The 24,759-nt window shown below is 46.9% G+C and overlaps 1 protein-coding gene across 1 annotated transcript in view; it reads left to right on the plus strand.

Moving 5' to 3' along the window:
• Nucleotides 1-4,229: 4,229 nt before the first annotated feature.
• Nucleotides 4,230-24,759, plus strand: part of LOC146197821 (phospholipid-transporting ATPase ABCA3-like) — a 32,768-nt gene continuing 12,238 nt past the window's right edge. Inside the window, exons 1-12 of the mRNA XM_084593054.1 lie at nucleotides 4,230-4,554; nucleotides 5,468-5,610; nucleotides 7,972-8,107; nucleotides 8,275-8,543; nucleotides 9,916-10,153; nucleotides 16,264-16,437; nucleotides 16,937-17,115; nucleotides 17,375-17,506; nucleotides 18,646-18,763; nucleotides 19,206-19,360; nucleotides 20,828-20,983; nucleotides 21,483-21,693. Of these exons, the coding sequence (XP_084449180.1) occupies nucleotides 4,230-4,554; nucleotides 5,468-5,610; nucleotides 7,972-8,107; nucleotides 8,275-8,543; nucleotides 9,916-10,153; nucleotides 16,264-16,437; nucleotides 16,937-17,115; nucleotides 17,375-17,506; nucleotides 18,646-18,763; nucleotides 19,206-19,360; nucleotides 20,828-20,983; nucleotides 21,483-21,693 (2,236 nt within the window). The remainder of the gene's footprint in view (nucleotides 4,555-5,467; nucleotides 5,611-7,971; nucleotides 8,108-8,274; nucleotides 8,544-9,915; nucleotides 10,154-16,263; nucleotides 16,438-16,936; nucleotides 17,116-17,374; nucleotides 17,507-18,645; nucleotides 18,764-19,205; nucleotides 19,361-20,827; nucleotides 20,984-21,482; nucleotides 21,694-24,759) is intronic.

Raw genomic sequence — 24,759 nt, forward strand, 5'->3', positions numbered from 1 at the left:
CGTACTGCTACGCGCTGTAAAAAACGATGGAAAGCCAACCAGCCCGACAGCTTGTCCTCTTAAAATACAAGCGTCGGGAGAAATAGCATTGATGAGCGATATAAACTCTGTAAATGTGTGCAGGTGTGCGCAAATATGTAACTCTGTACAGAACAGTACACAATACAATATACATAAGAGATATGTGTTAACAAGGACAGAAGAACAAAAAAAAAAGGTTATTTGCGGTAAGCACATCAAAGTAAATAGCAAAACAAAAATAGGAGCTCTGGCATTGACTAGGCCAGATCTGCTAAATTAGTAGTTCCTAAGGATGACACTGTCCTCAAGAGAGGATATGGTTACAGGGCGGCAAGCCAAAGAACAGACAAAAGATGACCGATAATGAGACGATTTTAATTCTGGCGGGCCTAGCGCGAGCGTTCATGCCTGCATTACTTCCCGCTTCTTTTTCGTCCGTGACTCTACCCGGGTATAGTGAACCAGAATATTCTAGTTCACTATAATTCGGGGGCCGCCGATGATGATGATGATGATGATGATGATGATGATGATGATGATGATGATGATGATGAAAACATTTATTGACATTGGTCCCTAGTCCGGGACACCGTTGGTAAAAGCCGCTGCCCGTGCTCTTTCGACGAGGGCTCGTTGTTCCTCGAGGTCCGAGCTGGACAGGGCCGCCTCTTAGCATTCCCACGTTGGTTGATTTATTATATCAATACTGGTATTTTGTTGACAAGCCCATACCATATAAGTTTGCCTTCTGACCACAAAATTTGCACTGCGCCGAAAAGGATTCGGGCTCAATGGCGTGAAGTGTTGCTGGAATATTAAATGACATAGTAGGTGACAACTCTTCTGATTTACTAAGACCCTTAGCAGGCTTCGGGAATGTCTGCCTTTCAAGGCGCAAATGCTGTAATATCTCTGAATATGTTGTCAACGGAGAGGTGGAGCCTAAATCAGCAGAGGACGACGTAGAAGGATTCCGGGGAAGAAAAGCTCGGGCCGAAGCGTGTGCGCGCTCGTTTCTTTCAACTCCCTGGTGACCTGGCACCAATATTAGCTCCTTCTGTGCAGCTGAAGTCCTACATTGACTCAGAATTTTGCAGGCTAGCGGCGTGATTCTGCCACGCATATAGTTTCTATAAGCTGCCTGGGAATCTGTAACTATGTATCGATGCGGAGTGCGTTGCGGCTAGGGCTATCGCCACTTCCTCCATAGCCTGCGTATCCCCGTTACGAACTGAAAGCCCGTCCACGACCTGCATTTGGTGCACCACTGATATTGTTGATATCCCCGCTACAGGACCCGCAGCGTCCACAAAGAAGGCTCCTTCTTCTCTTAAATAAGATTCGTTCATCTTCTTGCTTCTCGCCACGCGTCTAGCATGATGATGCTCCGGTGCATATTTTTGGGGAGCGGAAGCGTAAGGAATTTGTTCTTCCACTTTTGAGGTATATCTTGTCCCTCAGCCACATGTCGTGGAAAGCAAATGTTCAAATTTTCTAAGACCCTGCGATCAGTCTTGGTTGTGGCCAGTCGCATTACCTGGCTTGTAAGATGGCCGCCGAGAAATCGTCCTGATCTTGAACAAAAAAGAATGATAAAGATGAAGAGACGCATGACATAACAACAGGCGTGACTAGATGAGTGAAGACAGAAGAGAAGGAAAATAACGGCTTGCCGCTACGATGATCCTCGAATGAAGCTTGGCCCAGGAAGCATGCGGGCCATAGGTCGCCAACATCCGACGCCCGAGCCCAAGGATCGCATCCGACGGCATGGGCAGGGGCTATGTGTTATATGGGACGGCATTTCGGGCCGGTTGCATCCTGTGGTCTTGTTCCTCGTCGTGTCTTGTGACCGTGTCTGTCGTATCGGTCGTCTCCGGTCGGTAGGGTCCTCTTGTTATCTCTCTTTCGTCGTGTCTTCTAGTCGGGGAGGGGGACGGGTGGGGCGGCGGAATGGCTAGGTCGTATCAAGTTTGGAGGGGTGGGGAAAAATCAGGCGATGCTTGCCAAGAACCCTCTGCCAGCGGCGGAAGCAGACGCGAGGCGGTGAAGCTCCAAGGCCAGGATAAAATGATGTACCCCGCACGTCCAACCAAAATGTTACAGGGCGGCAAGCCAGAGAACAGACAAAAAATGACCGATGACGTTAAGACGATTTTAATGAATGTTGGTAAGCCAGCGCGCGAGCGCTCCTGCCCGCGCCATTGCCCGCTTCTTCTTCGTCCGTGACAATATAAACGCCACAAGTGTCGTTTCTGCAGTGCATACGTTGGTCATGCAGACTTGAAGGTCGTTTGTCAAGAGCGCTCAAGTATCTCCTCAATCGCGACCTGATGTTGTCATGCACCCGGCAATCCCATAATAGATGAGCCACATCCTCATTTTCTGGCCACACACACACACACACACACACACACCATGAGCTATACGTGGCCAATTCTGTGAAGAAAGTGCTTCGAGTAAGCCGTTCCCAAACGCAAACGGTGAAATAGCGTTTCTAAACCTCTGCTTATACATTTCGGATTATTGAACCGCATCAAAGGATCAATAAAATGTAGATCAGAATTTTCATGGTTTGGCTCAAACCACATATCTTTCCCTTCATTTCATTACGCATGGACTTGAAAAAGGCTGCTCTTTGGAACCCGATTCCACTGTCACGAGCTATTGTCGGGGTAAGTTTTTCATTTAAAAAAAAAAAAAAGAGTTAATTAAATTCAGGCCAATGGTTGCGTGCAGTATCAATGGTTGCGCGGGTAAGGAAAAAAAAAAAGAAAGAAGATAAAAGCAGCTGCCTCGCGGCACACGTTCTGTTCCCTCGCGACGTTCTGTTCTCGCGCAAGCGATTGGATGCAAGTACACATCGCTGAACTGCTTGAGCTGACAAGGAATAAGACGTCAAGCCTGTCTAGGTAAGACACAGCTCATTTTTGCATCCGCGGGACAGGCTCGCATTGACGCGAGAATAATCCAGCGGATCATCGAGCGGCCTCGCCTGTTTCGAAGTGGTGTCCTAACGATGGCTCTTCTCGGTTCGCCTCGCCGATAAGGCCTAGCTTCTTTTTCTGCGTAGGACTGATTGCACCTCGTGCGAGAATTTCAGCTTGTACGAACTCCGTAATGCCGCCGAGCTCAAACCCACCTGATGCAACGTGTATATGCAAAAGGTCCCCGGACTGCATTAGACCGCGATTGCTTCGCCTTAGTTAAGCATCCGACGTTGAGACTATTGAGCTGGAAGACAGAGGTTCGATCCTGGCCGCAGTGGCGCTGTTTCCATGGAAGTGAAACACAAGGCACCGGTGTACTGTATATTATTTCAGTGCATATTAGAGCCCCAGGTGTCAAAAATGATTCCTGCACTATGGAGTCCCTCATAGCCTGGATAGATTTGGGAAGTTAAATCCCATAAACTCAAACTAAACCAGCCAAGTATTTGTTTAGAAGGACATAAATACCTGGTTTTCTTAGTCTTAATACAAGGCTTATTTTTGACTGACAAGCAATTATTTTCGTAAAAACGCAATGTTGATCAACGGCGAACTTTACGTGGCGGCCAAGCGGTGGCTGCAAAAGTTCACTGGGTCATATCCACGGGCAATGAATGTGTTTTGCAAAACTACTACGTTTTCTCGGTGCGCCCGCGCACATTTATTTACTTGCGTTTTAACATAGATACGCCGTGTGTTCTGAAAGTTTACCGGACCGTAACGTGGTTAAAGGGTACATCCTCATAAGATCACTTAATGTACGCCATCAAGGTCAGTCATGGGCTTGGTGGGCTTACTATCATCAGTCTATAACACAGTAATAAACAAATTACGGGGCTTATGGATTCGCTGATATACAAAAGCATTCCTGACACCTTGTTTGCTACTAGCATCTTTTATTAGTGTGACGTCAAGACGTCTTTGTACGTAGACCTCCATGAAGTAGACCAGCGTTTATTCCTTCTTTCAGCCCATACTCGACCCTCGCTACGATACAATGCATACCTAAATTGAAAAACGTTAGCACTTCGCAGCACAGGCGTATCGCAATGTTTTAAATAAAGTAGATGGAGTTTTTATTAGTGTCACTTTCACAGAGACTTTTTTTTTTTTTTTTTTGGGGGGGGGGGGGGGGAATCGCTTCTTGAGCGAGTAATGTTATTGCAAAGCGCTTCCTCCGTTCTGCAGCCATCGACAACAAACGCGCGCAAGTACACCATGGCAGTGTGGTGGACGCACCTGTGGCTGCTCCTGTGGAAGTGCTACGTGATCGTGGTGAAGCGTCACTGGCTCGCCTTCGTGCTGGAGCTGCTGGCGCCCGCCGTGGTCTCCCTGACGCTAGTATTCGCGCGCCACAACATGGACTTCTCCAGCGTCAACAACGTTACCCACTACGAGCCGTTCAACGTTCAGATTCTGCCGACGCGCTTCCATGTACCACCGCCAAGTGCGCCTCGCTGGCTGCTACTCTTTGCGCCCATCACTAACGCCACTGCGGCCGTGTTGGGGGCGCTCGCCGAGACTTCCCTACCTCCGCTCATGGGTAAGAGATCCAAGCTGCCTTGCATTTCTACAAAGGTTTCAGCTGTTACATGACATGTGCTGTCTCGGGCCATCGAGCCGGAAGAAAGCGGAGCTTTTGTATAGACTTCTATACTAGTGAGACAAATGTACTAATTTTATCTATGGAGAAAGGTCTCAAGAATCTCTAGCCAATTAGGTCTTAACTATGACCATTTGTATGCTGCTTTCAGTATATTACTAAAGTCACTCGGGCATTTAGGTTCCAATTAAACACTTGCAATAAAGTATTTCGAGGCCCCTCCACTTTGATCTCTGGCTTCTTGTGAGCGCCTGGTGCTAGCGTCGGGAGAGGAAGCAGATGAAGCGGACTGCGGTAGTTCATATAAGAAACGTTTTGACATTCTTGCTCGTCCAATGCAAAGGTATTCAGCTCTATTCTGACGGAAGCTTTCAGATGTCTAATAGAGGATGGTCTCCTGCTGCCATCCGCTGAAGCATTTCGTTAGTCGCGTAAGGTTCGTCCATTCGTACGTAAATGAGAAGGGAGTGTCATAACGTATGAAGGCAACTGCAGGAGCGGACCGCGTAAACCTGAAAAATTCCTGCCTGAATAAATTAAACAAAAATTCGTTAAATTTATTCCGGGAAAAATTTACTCCCAAATTTATACAGAATACGTTCGTGTTTTTCACACTCATGTGCATGGCCCGTAAGGGCTACCACGCGAAACTGGTTTTCTATTCGTTTGCTTCAAAAATCAGTTATTAAAAAAAAAAATAGATGCTTGCCCGTGTCAGTTGTAATAACAGTTATCTCCCCTGAAAGTTGGTTCGCTATTTATTTCTGATAATCCAGGGTAAATACTTAAATTAGCGTTCATGTGGCGATGTTGTTGCGCCTGACATGAGCAGCACAAGTGGCCTTGTTCGCAGTTCAAGGTTTCCAAACGGAAGAGGATATGGTGGAGCATTACTTGTCCGACATGGCGCACCGTGACTCCATCCTCGGTGGTGTGGTATTCGTCGGACTGCACCCAAACGCGTCCGGAAGCCTACCCTTAGATATCCATTTCAAGGCAAGTAAAACTATTCGACCTTTTCTGTCTTAGCCTTATGCGTGGCGTGAGCGTGGACAAGTGGCAACACTGCGCGTGGTAGCTCATGTGGTTCTCGGCTACTGCATCGAAGTACCCGGGTTCGAACCTGATCACGGCGGCCACTTTTCGATGGAGGCGAAACGCAAAGCCGTCCATTTGTTGTGCGATATCAGCGCACATCAAAGATCCCCCAAGTGAACGAAATCATTCCAGAGCTCTACACTACACCTCTTTATCTATTTTACTTCCACGTTCCCTCGAGGCTTCTCTTACAATGTGGTACAGATGTCCATCGAGAGTGACAGATAGTGCGCTTTTCCTTTTCTATAAACCAGTTTACATTTACACTTCCTATTAACCAATTTTTATTTACAGTTAAGTAGAAATGAAGAGGTTCCCGTGTGCTGTGCGATGTTAGTGAGTGTGTGTTGCGGTTGCGACTGAAGGAAGGAGGAAAAGAAAATGCACGGGCCTGCTACTGGCGCTGTAGCTGAGCCACTTCCGCTACTTCGAGCGGACAGGATGAAAAGAAGAGGAAGAGAAAGACGCGCGTCGCACAGCCGTCGTCCTCCATCGAAACGATAGCGGGTGCAATGACAGCCTACAATAGATAAAAATGCGCTGGCAGGCTAGCCCCCGCCGCAAGCGGCAGTGACCAACCAGTTCCAGCTTCGTAGGGCCAGGAGCAGCCACCCGATGTTAGTGGACGTTACAGGTCCCCAGGTAGTCGAAATTACTCCACTGCTCTCCACTACGGCACCTCTTTCTCTCTTCTTGTCTTTCCTTAACATCGTGCCCGCCGGGGTGGCGCAGTGGTAAGACGCCCGACTACTGTGCCGGAGTACAGAGCCAGTAGCAGGCCCGTGCATTTCCTTTTCTTTCTTCCTACAGCCACAACAGCTCGTTTTGCCCGCTCGCAATCCTCCTGATGGGCTGCGTTTCGATGGAGGCGAAACGAAGAGGCGTCTGTGTGCTGTGCGATGTCAGCGCACGGTAAAGATCCCCAGGTGGTCTAAATTACTCCTTGGCCTCCACTACAGCTCCTCATTCTCTCTTTCCACTTTCACTCCCACCTTCCTCCCTTCCCTTACGGGGCGGTGGAGGTCGGGTCGCAACCGCCGTGGTCGGGTTCCTTGCTGGCGTTTTTTCTGTGCGTACTGCCTCTGTGCATCCCCATGATTCTGTCTCTTTGCCAAGACATCGACCTCCGTAGATTCCTACTGCGGCTGTTGTTCCCGTCATAACACGCGACGACACTCTTCGTCAGAGTACCAGGACGGTCCCGTGTTACCCTCCATGCTAAAGCGAGAAGCAGAGCCATGGCAGAAAATAGTCAAGTGCGCCTATCAGTTAATGCAAAGTGCAGCAGCTTTGTGGCAGCAGCCTTTTCGCTTCGTTTCTGAACCGGTTTTGCAGACTTCGAGCGTTCCCCCACCGCCTTCAGTTGCGTTATGGTAGCGTCGCAGCCTTTCCTCGACCGCAAACACGTACAGGCTTTCCGTCACGGAGCTGTTTTTCCTTCTCCTCATCTCACCTGTCCGCGCTAGCAATGGTCAAAGGTCAAATCAGCTTCAGACGTCGGGGTTTCGCTATAGTGCCTAGAATATAGGCACTGTAGTTTCGCGAAAATACGGGTTGGAGTGCTGCAGCACTAAAAGCCAGGAGTTTCCATGCAGCATTAAAAACATGTTGCAGGAATTTATAACGAAAGGCAAAGTAAAACATTACAGAAGAGGGGATTTTGATTTAACAAACTATATATATATATATATATATATATATATATATATATATATATATATATATATATATATATATATATATATATATATATATATATATATATATATATATATATATATATATATATACTGTGGAAGAAGGCCAGGTCGAGACGGCAATGCCAGGGATGCCGTGTCTGGCGTTTATTCCGATGGACAAAAACCCAAGCGCGTGCCGGAGCCGGCGCCGCGGGACGATGATGATGGTATGTACAAGGGGAAGAATAAGATCATGGTATGTACAAATAAAAGAAGATCCGTGGAGGGCTCACAATATATACACACAGACATGCCTTGGAAAAGTAGGTTTTTCTTTTTCGAAACACTGCGTTTCACATATCCGCCCGTTAAAGTAGTTTGTGGGCCTACTTTTGAGGAGCTCTGCGACACTCTGTGCGTCTCGAAGTCGTCTTTAAGCGACCTTTACAGCATTAACGACTAGGCTGGGGTCTGTGAGAGAAGACGAGAAACTGCACGGGCCAGCCACGGAGGTTCTATGGTTCATGCAACGATCCCGCTTGATCTGCCAATTAATCGAGGCACACTGTACTGACTGCAGATCCGGCTCAAGGCGGCTCCTCGCATGAAGCTCTCGCAGGCAGAGCCTTTCCAGTCGTGGAGCACTGACAGCAATTTTCCCATGCTGCCTCTGTTCTCCCCGCGGCACTCGGAGTCCAAATTTGACGGCAGTCCAGGTAATACGACGTCTCTCTCCAGCGCCATAGTTCTCACACTGATAAATTGTGGACCATAAAATCACATTAGATCACACGGGGCCACTAACTAATCGTGGTTCGACGATTATTTGAGTCTTCTTATCCCTCCTAGCGACCGTTCGCTCAGCTGAAGCGACGTCGTGCAGGATACGTCGCCGAGGGCTTCCTGTACCTGCAGTGGCAGCTGTTCCAGCAGATCATCCAGTTCCTGATGGCGCAGGAGATGCACTATCCACATGAGCATCCGCCGCCCACCTATCTGGAGCTGCAACGGTTCCCGCTGCCGCCCCACTCGGTGGACTCCTTCTACTTCGTCGTCCATTACTTCCTGCCCATCATCGTTCTGGTCAGCTTCATCTTTCCTTCGCTGTCCGCTGTACGACAGGTTGGCTACGAAAAGGAATCCGGCATGAAGGTCCGTTTGGATGCCTTCACTTTCTCCCGCTGTGCGCATAGCTCTTCACACGGTGGCGAAGACAGTGCTTCCTCCTGAGAAAAGCTTTGCCGATTGACTATATTGCCAGTGTGAAATTTGAATCAATTTGTGGTTTTTGTTAAGATTTAGTTATTTTCATTAAATTAATAATAATATTACTTGGGCTGGAGGCTCCAAAATTTCTCAGTATGCGATCGAGAAGTACGTGGGCTTCGGGTGGATGCAACAATAAGAATTTTTGTGTTCACAGCCTCGGGAAACGTCATCCTTTTCTATTGTAAACAATTACGTAAGACGCTTGTACGCGCTATTTGGTGGCCGCATTAAAGGCTTACGGTGTTCACTGTACTGAAGCTATTCCTTTCAACCTTCGTTCTTATCTTGCTGTGGCGCTTGTCACGCTACGGTGAGCATACGAAGCTGCCTGCTACGCTTGACTACGGGGGGTTTTGACGTTTATGATGGCCGCCAGCCAATTTCTGCATGAGTATCGTTGTTAGGAAAGTACAAGTATAAATAGAAAGTAGCATTCTCTGTAGCGCAGATAGCTGCTTTTCTTTCCCCGATTACAATAACTTTTGTGAAGTCGAATGATCTGAACCTGATTATTTTGACGAGTATGTTCTCTATATTAAAAGGTCTTTTCGAAGCAGACTAGAGCGAGCATGTAAAATATCAACATTGCAAGGCTTACAGCTGCAATTAGTGAAGTGCAATAAAATTCATTGATCGAACAGTTCTTGCAAGCAATGGGATATTGGCATATGTTTCTGCCGAAATTTAACCATGCGGAAGAAGTAGCTGCACTCAACGGTCCTTCTGGACCACGCACTAATAGCCTGGTATTAAGAACAGAGATGAAAGTTCCCTGTCCCTGAGCTACGATGACGTTAAGCAATTCTTCTCCTTTTGTGCCAAATTACCTCTCTCTAGCCAACAGGCCACATAATTCAAACTGCCTGACAAATTTATTCCGAACTTTTGAATTTGTAAAGGGCCCCAGTTATCCGAAACATGTGCTGCTGGCTTAAGATGCGTATCTTGTCTGCTTAGGTTACATTGAAATCAATGTTCAGATTTTCAAATCGATAAGCTTCTTTTGAGAACACAGTGCGTACAGAGTAAAGAGTATAAGCAAAACTACCGTCGTTGTGCCCGCACCAGTAAGCACCAAATAACCCAAATACGTCATGCTGTCATCGTAACCAGGTATGCATGGAACGCAGTACACTTACTCACGAACTGGTTCTAGACATTACCTTGGCCCTAGGAAATGCGAAACATTTCCTGTAGCAAGACAGCTCCCCCATCCAAACAAGACGCGAAAGCGAACGCGACGCTGTGCCACCAGGACCTGCTGGAGATGATGGGCGTCAATCCACGGCTCAACTACGCGGCTTGGTTTCTGACAACGCTGGCCGTGATGACTGCCAGCTCCGCTCTGCTAGTGCTGGTCATCAAGGTGCCGCTTTCGAGCAACGGGCCCGTGCTGCGCCATTGTAACCCGTTGCTCATGTTCTTACTGCTCGTCATGTACTCAGCGAGCACTACCTCCTTCTCCTTCCTGGTTGGGTCCTTTTTCAACAACGGTACGTCACCGTAGCTAGTTGGACCGTATGGTTTTAATCTTCAACAGGGTATTTTCGACATCCAAAAATTTACGAGGCACATCTATCGCCAAAAGAGAAACTCGTGTGTCCTAGGTACATAGCCTGGAGTTTAACGTCCCAAAGAAACTCGGGTTATTAATGCGCAAGCATTGTACGGCTATACAGACGGGTTTCGCATGGGCATGACTTTGTCAGCGCTGTAAAAGATTAACTGTTTGGGATATCGGAAAAAGAATGCTTCCATAGGATAGAGCGTCAAAGAAATGTGTGTGACAAAATTATTGATGTGGTTTAATTAGGTAATTAATTAGTCAACAATAAATATTGGGTGACAGGAAAGGAAAGGCGCAATGTCTTTCACACCTTAACCGCGCCGTAAAGATGGGAGTGAAAGCGGAAAGAGTGAAAGGGGTGCCGTAGTGGAGGGCTCCGTAGTAATTTCGACCACCTGGGCATCTTTAATCGAACCCGACCACGGCGGCTGCGTTTCGATGGAGGCGAAACGAAGTGGCGTCCGTGTGCTGTGCGATGTCAGCGCACGTTAAAGATCCCCAGGTGGTCGAAATTACTCCGTAGCCCTCCACTACGGCTCCCCTTTCTCTCTTTCCACTTTCACTCCCACCTTCCTCCCTTCCCTTACGGCGCGGTTCGGGTGTCCACAGAGCAAGTGTGACAGTTACTGCGCCTTTCCCTTCCTGTGAACCAATTTAATTTAATAATTTTTAATCTTTAATCCGGAGTTCCCGGGTTCGAACCCGACCACGGCGGCTGCGTTTCGATGGAGGCGAAACGAAGTGGCGTCCGTGTGCTGTGCGATGTCAGCGCATGTTAAAGATCCCCAGGTGGTCGAAATTACTCCGTAGCCCTCCACTACGACTCTCCTTTCTCTCCTTCCACTTTCACTCCCACCTTCCTTTCTTCCCTTACGGCGCGGTTCAGGTGTCCACATAACAAGTGTGACAGATACTGCGCCTTTCCTTCCCTGTGAACCAATTATTATTATTATTATTATTATTATTATTATTATTATTATTATTATTATTATTATTATTATTATTATTATTATTATTATTATTATTATTATTATTATTATTATATTTAACGTGCACTAACTAGCACGCGGGTGGCTCTTTGTTTCGCCTCCATCAAAACTTAGGAACAGTTAAGTGAGGACAGCGATGAGCCGTCGTCCAGATTTCGCAACATTTTGTGGATAAGGCGGATCTGGTACATATGATACGAACGTGTCCAGAAATAAAAAATATAAATGAGCAGTCAAAAACAAAAGAATTTTGGGAGACTTTTTTTGAAGGAGCTCACACTCTTGAGACACAGCTAGGTGTAATCCGACTGGCCGAATGCGCCGCCCGGGTCCAAGGACTCCAGGCCGTCGTGTAGGCGAATAGGTTGATACCTATCCTGTATCTGTTGGAGATTAAAGTTTTACCACCACCACAGTCAAGTGGACAGGAAGGGCCCAGTATCTGTCACTGGCTGAAGAGGAATTAGTTGGTATATCGAAAAAGAATGTATACCATCAGATAGAACATCAAAGAAAGATGTCCAAGTGACAAAATATGTTGGTGTGGGTTAGAGGCAAGTGGTATGCAGGAAAGGAAAGATCCAGTATCTATCACTAGCGGAGTCCCGCTGATACATACATCGCGGACAACATAGCAACGCCTAGGCTTACGCATTTGGCCAGTGCAGATCCTGCAGTGATATCGGAAAATATTTAGGCAAGCAGCAGGTTTCGATTTTAGGCAACATGCAGCGACTTGCAAGAAATTCGCGCCCGAAAGTCCATGTCTCGTGAACATTTGACTCTGGAAATAAAGCGTTCATTCCCTACTGAGGATAACGCCACCACTCGTAATGAGACTCCTATATATATCTGCTTCTGAATCAATGCGTCGTTCGCTTTCTTGAAAGCCGACTTTCTGTGTACGGTGCCGCAGCTAAGTATAAACAAGGTTTTAAAAAAATACTGTGTGCCATAGCGCAGTCATGCCTGTTAAGAGCTGCTCAGAGTCGCGCATGTGCTCAAGTGCACTATTTTTCGTTCACCAAAGTTAATTACCTAGCAATTACTAATTAGCTAATTTTTTAATTATTGGCTTCAGAGAAAGTGTGAATGCAAAAGTTGCAGATCTCGAAAAAAGGCTAGCTAGGTTGTTTCCATCAAACGAACAATTACGTAAAGTGTTGTTTTTGTTTTTTTTTACCAGCCAAAGCTGGCACCTGGTACGATAAAAAAAAAGCAAAAAACTTCTTTGCTACTGCCTGAAAGCTTAGGCCGGTGTTAATTCTTCTTCTGACGAGGTTGCCCGCGGTTAGAGAGAGCGCGCGGGCGGCGGCATCTGCTGCCTCGTTTTCTCCTAGCCTCGAATGGGCCGGAGCCCAGACTAAGCGGCAGGATGGACTTCCTGCGTACGAGCTGTTTTGCAGTAGCCGGTAGGCCAGGTAGGTGCGGACATAAGTAAACGGAGCACGCTTTTTCCTGCAAATTAAAATCACGCCTCCTGCACAGAAGTTAAGAAAACATTTGTCCGAGTGAAAAGGCACTGGCATCAACTACCGGTTCGCACATATCACGACTGGCAGCTTAAATAATGCAACGCGTTAAAATTTAAAAAGGAAATAGCGTGCTTCATTTACTTTTGTCCGCACCGGTTTATTATTTTTTTTCCGCGGGCATTCTTTGAAGATCGGAAAAAAAAGATACACATGAGCTTTATTTATCGAAAATAAGTAGGTTGGGGGTTTCTGAAGGTGCTGTTCAACTTCAAAGACCACATTTATTGTCTCAAGTCAAAGTTAGGAAATTAAAAAAATCAACTGATTAAGTAATTACTTGTTTGCGAAAAAGACTTGCTTGGGGGGCACAAAGCGTCTGTCAGGTCTATGCAACTAGTTTCCCTGGCCCACTGCGAATGTTTTATTCTTTAACCCTTGAGGCGGGGGGGGGGGGGGGCAAAGTTAGCTTGGACACCCTGTATACTCCATCTTGATTCTTATAGCGTTGAAGAAACACCACAGGAAGAAAGACACAAAAGGACAGAAGCGCAACCCGCACTAGAAGAAATATGCTGCAGCAGGACTTTTTGACGGGTTAGTTGGTAAATGGTCTTGATTCTTATAGCGCTGAAGAATCTTGATTCTTATAGCGCTGTATACTCCACGGTCGTCTTATGCCTTTATTGCTTCGCATCGACGTCACGGCAGACAACGCTTTAGTATCTAGCAGCGCTGTAGTAAACTCATGCCTCACTGTCAATCCTCTTGACTCACAATGAAATGGAGATATGATTAATTACGGCGCCGCTTTAGCAGAGGAGCTGATGTATACATGAATATCGAATGAGCCACGATGGCTGCTGCTCCACAGCTATGAATAGAACCTTGCTTGTATCGCAGTTATCACTCCTACAAGCATCACGGTACGGGTCAGCGTAAGAGTTAACTTCTGACATCCTTTATTCCTGGGCTTATTAAGATAACAATAAATCTTAGCACACTTTCCTGGGCAAGGGATCCACGTACGACTTGTAGGAGACGCGGCCAGCGAGGCATGTGGAGGCATGCATTACTGCCTTTGGACGATGCTTGAGCCGCACGGCATTCCAGACAGTGCATTGTAAATGACTATTGCAAGTGCACTTTCGTTCTGCCGATCACCGCATTTGCGGTACCTAATTCGTAATTGTTGCCAAGAACGGCGGCGAGTTGTGTAACAACAGTGAGCCGCGACTCAGGTTTTAAGTTCGATAACGTCGGTTAGGCGCAACGACGGTAAAGCCAGTCGTGCAACAAGGGTATTATCCTAATTAGGTGCGAGAACAATGACAGAACGGCAATGGACTTCAGTTGATTTGACAAGTGCGGGCGCAATCGCTGCCAAGACTCCATTATCGTCATCGGCACGAAAATCATCACTGCACAGCCGATTTCAAAAGGCAATATTTCTTTTCCTTTCAATGAAAGAGATCCACTGCGTTGAAATTTTCTTATCCATTGGGAAGCTATAAACCACCATGTCGCCTGATCCACCAATGTTAGCACAACCGAAAGCCGTGCTGGTAGTTACTAGTCGCTTCACGCACTCGCACAGAATGTTTGTTTTAGAGCGCAGCTCTTTGGCGCTCGTTCCTGGGTTTCGCGTCTGCGTCGGCGTCGGCCCCGTAATCAGCGCCTCCCCACTTTCATCCCCCCAGTTCGAGCCGGCGCTTGGCAACCGAAGCCTCGCAGGAAGAACTGATTTATTTATAGGAAGGGAAAGGCGCGGTAACTGTCTCACTTGTTTTTCTGTGGACACCGCAACCGCGCGTTAAGGGAAGGGAGGAAGGTGGGAGTGAAAGTGGAAAGAGAGAAAGAGGAGCCGTAGTGGAGGGCTACGGAGTAATTTCGACCACCTGGGGATCTTTAACGTGCGCTACGCACAGCACAGAACACGACGCCTCTTCGTTTCGCCTCCATCGAAACGCAGCCGCCGAGGTCGGGTTCGAACCCGGGTACTCCGGCACAGTAGTCGGGCGTCTTACCACTGCACCACCCCGCGCGGAGCAGCCGGAGAACACAAGGAAGGGAAGGGGGTTTGGGGGGGGGGGGGGGGGGGGGGGGAGGGGTCGCCGGAGGAAGCGCTAGCAGCGACTGTATGATGCCGCTGCCGCCGCTAGCGAGTCAAGACAACGTGACCGCGTAGATAATAATAATTGGTTCACAGGAAGGGAAAGGCGCAGTATCTGTCACACGAGTTTGTGGACACCTGAACCGCGCCGTAAGGGAAGGGAGGAAGGTGGGAGTTAAAGTGTAAAGAGAGAAAGAGGAGTCGTAGTGGAGGGCTACGGAGTAATTTCGACCACTTGGGGATCTTTAACGTGCGCTGACATCGCACAGAACACGGACGCCTCTTCGTTTCGCCTCCATCGAAACGCAGCCGCCGAGGTCGGGTTCGAACCCGGGTATTCCGGACAGTAGTCGGGCGTCTTACCACTGTACCACCCCGGCGGGGCATGACCGCGTAGAAAAACTGATTAATTTTTTTTATAGGAAGGGAAAGGCGCGGTAACTGTCTCACTTGTTTTCTGTGGACACCGCAACCAAGCCGTAAGCGAAGGGAAGAAGGCGAGAGTGAAAGTGGAAAGAGAGAAAGAGGAGTCGTAGTGGAGGGCTACGGAGTAATTTCGACCACCTGGGGATCTTTAACGTGCGCTGACATCGCACAGCACACGGACGCCTCTTCGTATCCCGTTCATCTCGCTCGTAACGCGTCCCACGGCTGTGACAACCTCGCGAGGCACTTGTATAGATCTCGTCTTTGAGAATCAAGCGTTGGTGTACCAAGTCGAACATATATCAGTCTATTTCTCCGACCACAAAGCTTCCTTCATGACTGTCAAGATCTGTTAGTGGAGTCTTTGTTAAAGGAATACGTGTGAAAAATAAAAAAAAAATTCTGTGATAGCGCATACATGTGTTGCTCGATTTCTTTGCCTCAATCTATCGAAAAGGTGAAACAGCTTATTTGCTGCGCTCAAATTTCGCATTAGGAAGTAACGTAATCGTCGGCAATTTTTTTAATGGCACAAGGAAAATACCTTTCGAACAACAGTCGACGTTTTTTACATGCGAGTAAGAGAGGTATCCGGAGGGCGTCGAAGCGCGGGATGCGCTACTCCGCAATAGCTGCGTGTCTGCTGGTCGACCTCGTGGAACATTCGAACACACGGAATATTAAGCCCAGAACGACCGAACTAGAGATACCTAACGGCACCCACCAAAGCGCGGGATGAAACTGAGCAAGCGCGCAAATCGCGCGGCCGGCCGGCATTCCGAGATTGACGTCACATCTGCCTGTTTCGGCCCCTCCCGGCGTCGACGAGGGCCACGGCGCGTTTTGAACAAGCGATTTCAGTTTTACTTATCGACGGAAATCGGAAACAAATTGATCCCTTCTTTCTAACCACTGAATTTCGTGCAACTTGAAAACCGTTTCAGCTTCCCTTTAATTGACCCAACAAATCAAGGTTGTCATATGCACATGCGCTAAAAAGCACTGGTTATTGAGCTACATGATCCGTCTGGTGCAGCCAACTCCTCGGTGGCGGCGCTGGCTGTGGCATACATCACCACCTTCTCGCCGTTCCTGTTCTTCTTCTCGCTGAACAACGACCACACGCTGCCCACCCTGGTGGCGGCGTGCTTGCTGTGCAACACTGCCCTGCCCGTTGGAATCACCATGGCCACCATCCTCGAGGCCAGTGGTGAGCGAAGCTTGTTCGTCGCTGTATGAAGAGGGTATACAGACACAGGGGCTTGTTAATACACACGATACAATGAAATTGTGCAGCGAACCAAGGCTGCGGCAGAGAGAAAACACTCAAAAGCGTTAACTTGAACATTGATCACTGTGCCTTCTTTAATTGCGCTTTTCATGTGCTCACATATTTTCGTTAACATTTTAGGTCACTTGAAATAACACTTGAGCGGCCTGAAAACGGAGAAATCAGATTTGTGGACATTAACCTCATTCTTCATCCAGTTCGGACCTGCTGGTCGTTCAAGGCGCGTGGCGAAAAAGATTTTGCCATTTCATTCAGTCCACTCAAGCCTTGTGCAAATGCGTGGTCTTGAGCCTCGGAGTGTACGATGTCAGACGGCGCTCAGGCGGATTTTAGCCACAACCCTGAGTGTTTTGCGCTCAGACGAATATGTCATCGCGACGTTATTAAGCCTTTTTTTTTTCGCTCTGTCCTTCGCCAGGTGACGGTGTCCAGTGGCACAATATTGGTGTGAACCCCAGCCCCGGCCAGGGCCTCTCAATGCTGTCAGTCATAATCCTGCTCTTCTTCGACAGTATCATGTACATCGTCGTCCTGTGGTACGTCGAGGTGCTTGCTGCCAGTCAGCCAAGGATTAGCTGGAGGAGGTCTCTTATCAAGGTACGGGGGCACGTCGGGCCGCCACCATGAAAGTGCTTACTGCCACGATTGTTACTTTCGCCTGGGATGTGTAACACAAGCCTGCGATGAATTTTTTTCTCGGCGCAAGCCGACTGAGAATATACTGGTATGCGTTGAAGACTTCATGGTCCGAGCTGGTACATGTGTTCAGCCATCACATGTTTCTTACTGATTATGCGCCGATTAATACAAAAGACTGCGCAACGCTGCGAGCTCACTGCGTCAATTTTGTGTTCAGCCAGAGGACCACGTCAAGTCTCCTTCTGAGACCCAGAAGCACGCGGATGCCCAAAAGAAAGCAGCGTCAGTGTACTTCGAAGAATTCTCTTGCAAGGGCCCCGCGGGAATCCGGCTCGTCAACCTAACCAAGGTGAGTGGGGAAAATTGCATCGTGCCTAGTGAGGTGTTTTTCCCAGCTGCAGAATGAACTGTACTATTTAGTAGATGGTATCTGGCTGTATATCAATATAATGCCAGAAATGCAGCAATGTATATATAGCTGTCGCCAGCTGACCTTGCTGTGACTTGCCCCTTATGAAGCAAAAAGCTTCACTACACCAAGCCGAGGTCGCCGTACACGGCTCAAGCCACTACTGTGCATACGCGGTAACTATGTTAAGAGGTGTTCTGCCGCTGCGCTCTGAGGAGCGGAGGAGGTGGGTAACGGCATACCAGCAGATGCGCGCCTGGCCGAGTGGAGCAGGAAGCGTCCGCCGGCATCGCATGCGCAGGGCATGAAATTGGATTCCGCCTTGGACGGCGGTGAACTTTGATGCGTTCAGTGGAACACTGGTTGTGTCCGATGCAACGCTCGGTCGCCCGCAGCCAAAGCTTTCTTTATAAATCAATTTACAATATACGACAAAAAATGTGAAAATATGGTCTTGGTTTGATTGGGTGCAGGTGTCCGCCATTCCGTGGTGTCTACCCAAAAGTATAAAGAGCCTGCCTTTTCCCAAAACTACAACTTGCAGAAAAATTATGCCGGAGTTCCCGGGTTGGATTTCGATCGCCGGCGGCTGCGTTTCGATGGAGGCGAAACGGAGAGGCGTCCGTGTGCTGTGTGATGTCAGCGCGCGTTAAAGATCCCAAGATGGTCAAAATTACTCCAGTGCCCTTCACTGTGGCTTCCCTTTCTCTCTTTCTATTTTCACTTCCACCTCCTTCTCCCCTCAAGGCGCGATTTAGGTGTCCACAGAAACAAGTGTGACAGATACTGCGCCTTTCCCTCCCTTGAACGTATTATTATTATTATTATTATTATTATTATTATTATTATTATTATTATTATTATTATTATTATTATTATTATTATTATTATTATTATTATTATTATTATTATTATTATTATTATTATTATTATTATTATTATTATTATTATTCAGGAAAACTATGAATAAGAACCGTGGATTGAAAGGGCGGTGTTACAGGAGTTATCACTGCAGCACTCGCAGCTTTCGATCTAGCATTTGGTTCAAGCGTTTAAGCCCACGCACGTTTTTCCTACAGGTGTATGGCAAGACCACGGTAGTGAACAACATGAATTTGGAGGCTGCCAAAGGGTACATTACCGTGCTTCTTGGCCACAACGGCGCTGGCAAGACAACGACCATGCGTATGATAACAGGTGCGTCGAAATGCTAATGTGATAAAAGAATAGAGAGTTGGGATAATTCGATGCAATTCATTTTGTAAATAATCAGCACACACAGACAAGGACTAAGATCAGCGGACACATGAGCGCTGATAACTCTGCTAAGTATTATGTCTTATAACCGTAGTTTCAGTATGAAATTTGTATCAAATTAACTGAACGACATATTCTCTCATGTCTAGAAGCGCGCATTCATCGCGTAGGCTTGCAGTCGCTTACAGATCTAATAATTTGATACTTTTAAGTTTAACTATTTCACATTACCGATACTTTTCAACAGTTTTGTGGATGAATAGCATTTGAGCCTAAGGAAAATGCACGAAGCAAATAACACCACGTTGACTTGATGCGTGATTGTTCGCAACCAATATAAGGGACCTGAGCTTGAGCGGTTATTTGCCTCCTGTGCGTACAGGGCAGCTGGCCCCTTCCAGTGGATCAGTGTTCATCGATGGCGAGGACGTCAACGCGAACGCCCGAGCGGCGCACGAGAGTCTGGGCGTCTGTCCGCAGAACGACATCCACTTCAGAGAGATGACCGTCTTCGAGCACCTCTACTTTTTCTCTAGGGTATCATCCTACGCTGCTAGATAACCTATACTGGGCGAAATCGAAAGGTGGTTCGTATTAGTGACAAGGCCGTAGGCACACTCGAGGAGGCCTGAAATTCATTGGAGATGTTGGGCTGACTTACGCCCGCTAAAGAACTAAGCAGTTCGGCGGCGGTGATAACAAAAGTGTTCGGCGGATGTCACTATCAGAATGCCTGGTGCACTTGTAAGGGCTCAATTTAAAGTTTTCACAGAAATATCTAGATAAAGATGCGAAATGTGACTAGTACAACCGAGAACATTGTAGAAACAGACGCGCGTGGCTGGGAAGGTACGCGATAAATCTCAGTGCATCTTGCGCAACAAAGAAAATTATAACATCCCGTCTTGCAAAAACGATCGTGAACAAAGAGTGCAAAATTGCTCCGTGAGCTGGGTGATAAGGCCGCATGCTAGCGACTTTTCGAAAGTAACAAATGAAGTTTTGAACGGCTCGTGGCAGTATAGGGGAGATTCAAGGCTAACCGCGGGATAGGTTACTTCCGTCACACCAGTAACAACCTTTGCTTTGGGATCTTGCGTTTATCTTTTTCCCGATTTTTCCAGCGCACGAGTACAAGATAAGCATAATTTTGCCTAGGCTGCAGCCATATATTGCTCCTCATGTCTGGACATTGTTCCTAAATTATAGCTTAGATATTATACAAAAGCATTAAGAGGCAGCTCGTAGCAACCTGTTTGCAGATTTTTTATTACGCCTTTCTGTACCCTGAAGTGCTAACGTGATAATTTTAATCGTGGCGGAGTATATTGATAAAATAATCTGATAAGAATAAACTGCACTATTTACCTATCATTGCTCTTTGACATGCCAGAATATTACCAATCCAGATGTCGCAAAAAGATTTAAAAAGCTCTATCCTCCCTGAGAACAGATTGGCTGCTTAGAATCTCACATCGGGTGAGCCGAAGAAGCAGCAAGAACGAGAGAGGAAGCTGGTGGACCCCCGCTTCTTATGTTATGGAGAATTCCAGTCGGAGATCCGGAATTCAGCGAAGGAGTGTAGATGCGTTGCTGCGACAGTCCAATCAGAGCTCAGGGTACGAATCCAAACCGCCCATTGGAACAATTTTTCCACTGCTACGAATTGCCGATTAATATTTGCCGTTATTTTTTACTGTGTGAACAGTGCTCCTCTCAGTTCTAGGCTCTTCGGGTGCCTAAATATGCACCGATGCCTGTACAGTGCTGGGCGCTCACCTGCCAGCACGTTCCTGTACTCCCCCCTCTCGTGTTTATGGCCTGTTTTTAGTGGTTTATCCAGTCTTTGCACTGCTATATCTTTTAAAGAACTGCTAGTTGTTTCAGGCGGCCTTTTGTCATTCGGCCCGAGGTCTGCGTGTTCATCTTGTGTGTGCACATGAAAATACGAAAATGTTGCGATGCTCGAAACACGCATGCTTAACCTTTTCTGTTAATCTGCAGCTGAAGAAGGTAACGCACGGTGACGCCCACGAGCAAGCTTTCAACCTGCTCGTACTGCTCAACATGGTCTCCAAAACGGACACATTCGCCAAGCACCTATCCGGAGGCATGAAGCGGAAGCTGTCCATAGCAGTGGCGCTTATTGGGCACTCCAAGGTACGTAGGTGTCTCCACTGGTTGTTTCCTTGGGAACTCTTATATGCTGCACAAAGATCAAGATTTCATTTTCAGTGGCTAGTTGGTAAATGACATTTCCTCGTTTCGAGAAAGCTCTTCTTGGGTGGCGATCATGTTGCATTTACACCTGTAACCTCGAAAGCTTTTTCATTTTGATTTCCAGGACGTTTTTATTAAACTGGCTAAAGCATGGTAGCAATGTGGACTGAAACTGAAGCTGTAATGGCAACAGTGAATGACGCATTAACGGGCATTCCTGGTGCGACATCTTTAAGTGCCCTAATTTCGTGCAACTGTAATCAGGCGTACACAAAGTTTCAAAGATGTTGGGAAAATATTGCCACTTTATCATGCATAATCACTTGACTTCGAAAACAAAATTGGACAGGTTGCGCAGAGACTGAAGGCCCTGGCGTGTGTGCATACACATCCGTTCATTATAGAAAACTCGGCTAATGAGCCTGTGGCCTTTATGCAGGTTGTCATCTTAGACGAGCCGACGGCGGGCATGGACCCGGCTGCTAGGCGCGATATGTGGGACCTGCTGCTGTCGGAGAAGGCGCAGCGCACCGTGCTGCTCACCACGCACTCGATGGAAGAGGCGGACGCCATTGGCGACCGCATCGCCATCATGGCCAACGGCATCGTCCAGTGCTGCGGCTCGTCCTTCTTTCTCAAGAAGAACCTCGGTCCGCAACCTTTGCAATTTGCACTCTATCTCGGTTGCACTGCCACCCCTTTCTGCCTGAGGCCCTTGGGCGATTATGAGCGATTTCTGCTTATGCTGCGAGTGCTGACGAGGTTATCCGATAGTGATGCAAAATTCTCGGTAAACCGACTATCGATTGTTCTTTAAACTATTGATTGTACTGCTATCGATGAACTATCAACAGTGCAATCGATAGTGCTACTATTGATAGTATAATCGAGAATTCAGTGTATGATGTCACAGTGTTTCTCGAAAGTTGTTGCTTTTAGAGGGGGGGGGGGGGGGGTGAAATTAACCCTGACCCAGAACTCAGGTTGCGAAACATCTAAAGGAGATTGCTTGTGACATAAGGGGTATAAAGAAAAAATGACTTACAGGCATAGACAAAAAACATGGATGCCCTTTCGGCATTTTATGAGAAAATTTTCCGAGAGAATAAAGTTATTGACAAGTTAGAAAAGCGGATTGACGATTTAGAAAATCTAAGCAGAAGGTCAAATCTGATAGTGTATGGCTTAGAAAAAGTGGACGGATAAACCAATTAAACCCTTGAGCAGACTATTAAAAAATCAATTATGTGTTTTGTTTCTCTTCTTAACGCAGCAATTTTTTTTTTTTTACTTTCGCATACGTGTACGTTTAGGTCCAATTTTACTGTCCATAAAATATACCTATTTGTTTTTGTACCTATTAATTTACCTCTGATATGGTCTTGGAAGAAGAACGGCAGTATTGTAAATAACGAAATAAATAAGTTATATGATTTGTAGTTTTACTACCGACAGCGCCGTGAATAATTATGCAGGTTTTGGGACGGCGATATTGCCGAAACATTTAAGATAACTTACTAGCAGCACTACTCAGTTCGTGCAATCTATGAACAAAGTTTGGCGAATGAAATGGAGTCCGCAATGAAATTTTTGATTTCACGAAGGAAGGCGACAGCGGTGTCACCCTTTTAGTGTGCATATGCTTCACATGACGTCTCTACACATAGACAGAGTCAGAAAGAGGTCTCTCCCGCGCCACCTATGTATCGATGAACATAATGACAATGCACTGAGGCTCCAAGAAGAAATAAAAAGAAATATGACTTACCCCGCACCACACCCGTATAGTACCAAAATATTCCTATCCATGTGTTTTTATTGCGAAAGCAATACTACTCGCACTTTCAAGCCTTCGCATGACCCGGCCGCAGTTACGTCTTACCCACGTGATGCTGTGATGTCACACCTCCCGTGACACGGGCTGACAGGAGCTGCCAACTTTGGTCTCTCGTTTCACATGGGACAGTTATGTCAGAATCAGCCTGCTAGGACCCTGCATTCACGTTACCCCTATAGGCCACTAAGGCACGTTCATATTGGTTGATTAAAGCGGGGCTTTATATGTGGGCTAAGGAATAAGAAAAAGAGAAGAACGCTCGGTCACCCGCAGCTAATGCTTTCGCTCAATATTTGGTTCAGCAGCGTTGAACCCTTGTAATTTTTTTCTTACTTCACCCGAATCGAAGTGACATGCGTTAGCTTGCCGCCAACCACATCCAACGATAAAATTACTCGAAAGTGCATTCGGAATATTGATAACTTCTTGTTGGGGAAGCTCGTGAGGTTAAAACATTAAAAGAACAACACAGGCTAAAATGTCTGTTAAGAAACTAGAGCCGGTTTTGAACAGTACTGCTATTTCGAGTTCCAAGCATTTCTAAATTATTAGACTGCCGTGACCTACATAATCTGCGTCATGACGATAAACGTTTTGTACGAGTTTACCCGGAACAACCGGCCGTTCCTACAGTTTTGAAAGCAGCAGCTATAATACAGACAGCATAGATCTCGGCAAGCGTACCCGCTGAGGTGTTAATTCCAACTTATTGCGGCTCAGAAGTAGACGCGCCAAACGGTGCGACTCTGGCCGCTGTTGCTAGCACAAATTGGATATTTTCGACACTGAACACTTTATCCAGCAACTCTGCCTACGGGCATCTGCAGGTCTCGGTGACGCGTAGACTGCGATAACGGAGAGTCTTCTCATAGCCGCCACCATTACCAAAGCACCAACTCAGGCAACCAAGGTTATGATGCAATGAGTTAACGCGATTGATTTCATACTATCGGTAGCACTATCAAAATTACTAGCGGTCGTATACTATTGATATCGCTATCGATAGTGCTATCGACAGTTTTTACCATCGATAGTTTGATAGTGACTCAAGTATCGATAGTTTTGTATCACTATTATCCCCTCGTTGGCTCCAGCACAGATGCTTTCGACAAGCCTCTTGATATTGCATGGCACAGGATGCTCACATGTGTGGCTTCGCTGATATGTGCGCTAATCAAACGTTTTTGTTTCGCGGCTTTTGATCACGCCAGTTTTTACTTAGGCACCCAAAATAAAGGACGCACAACGCTTACCGGAACCATGACCGCGAGATAACAGTCACGCATAGCATTCTTTTATCGCGACGTTTGTAACTTTAGAGGTGTGGAAGTGGATAATTCTGTCTCGAAAATGCAAACTCAAAGCTATATACCGTCGGGCTAGGGGACGATGAAGATGTGCAACGATATCCTTTAAAAAATTAGCTGTGGTTTAGCTAGTGGTTAAACCTGGAGTTACGCGAGAGCTATCTGCATGGCTACGCTTATGTTCGCCTTGAAAGTAATGACAAGGCTTTTGCACATAGTAATTTACTCAATGGTTTCAGCTTTGTGCCATACGGGAATCAATTCACGTATGAGCACCCCTTCCCTCTCGTCGTTGGCCATTCTCATTCGGGTGTAGAAGACTTTACGTCGAACTCCGGGGCACACCGCCGCCACAACGTTCGAACCTTCTGTCCTATAGCAACTCGCTGTTGTCGTTCGACATAACTACCGTTCGAAGACATAACTACCGAGTTATGTCTTCTTTTTCTTCTTCTTCTTCGTCTTTTCCTTCTTCCTCTTCTTCTCCTTCCTCCTTTTTCTTTTTTTCTTCTTCTTGTTTTCCTTCTTTTTCTTATTCTTTCTCCGCTCTTCGGAGAAGCACGGTCAGGCAC

The sequence above is a fragment of the Amblyomma maculatum genome, chromosome 2 (genome assembly GCF_055883805.1).
Source record: "Amblyomma maculatum isolate TAMU_Amacu chromosome 2, ASM5588380v1, whole genome shotgun sequence".
NCBI classification, from domain to species: Eukaryota; Metazoa; Arthropoda; class Arachnida; order Ixodida; family Ixodidae; genus Amblyomma; species Amblyomma maculatum.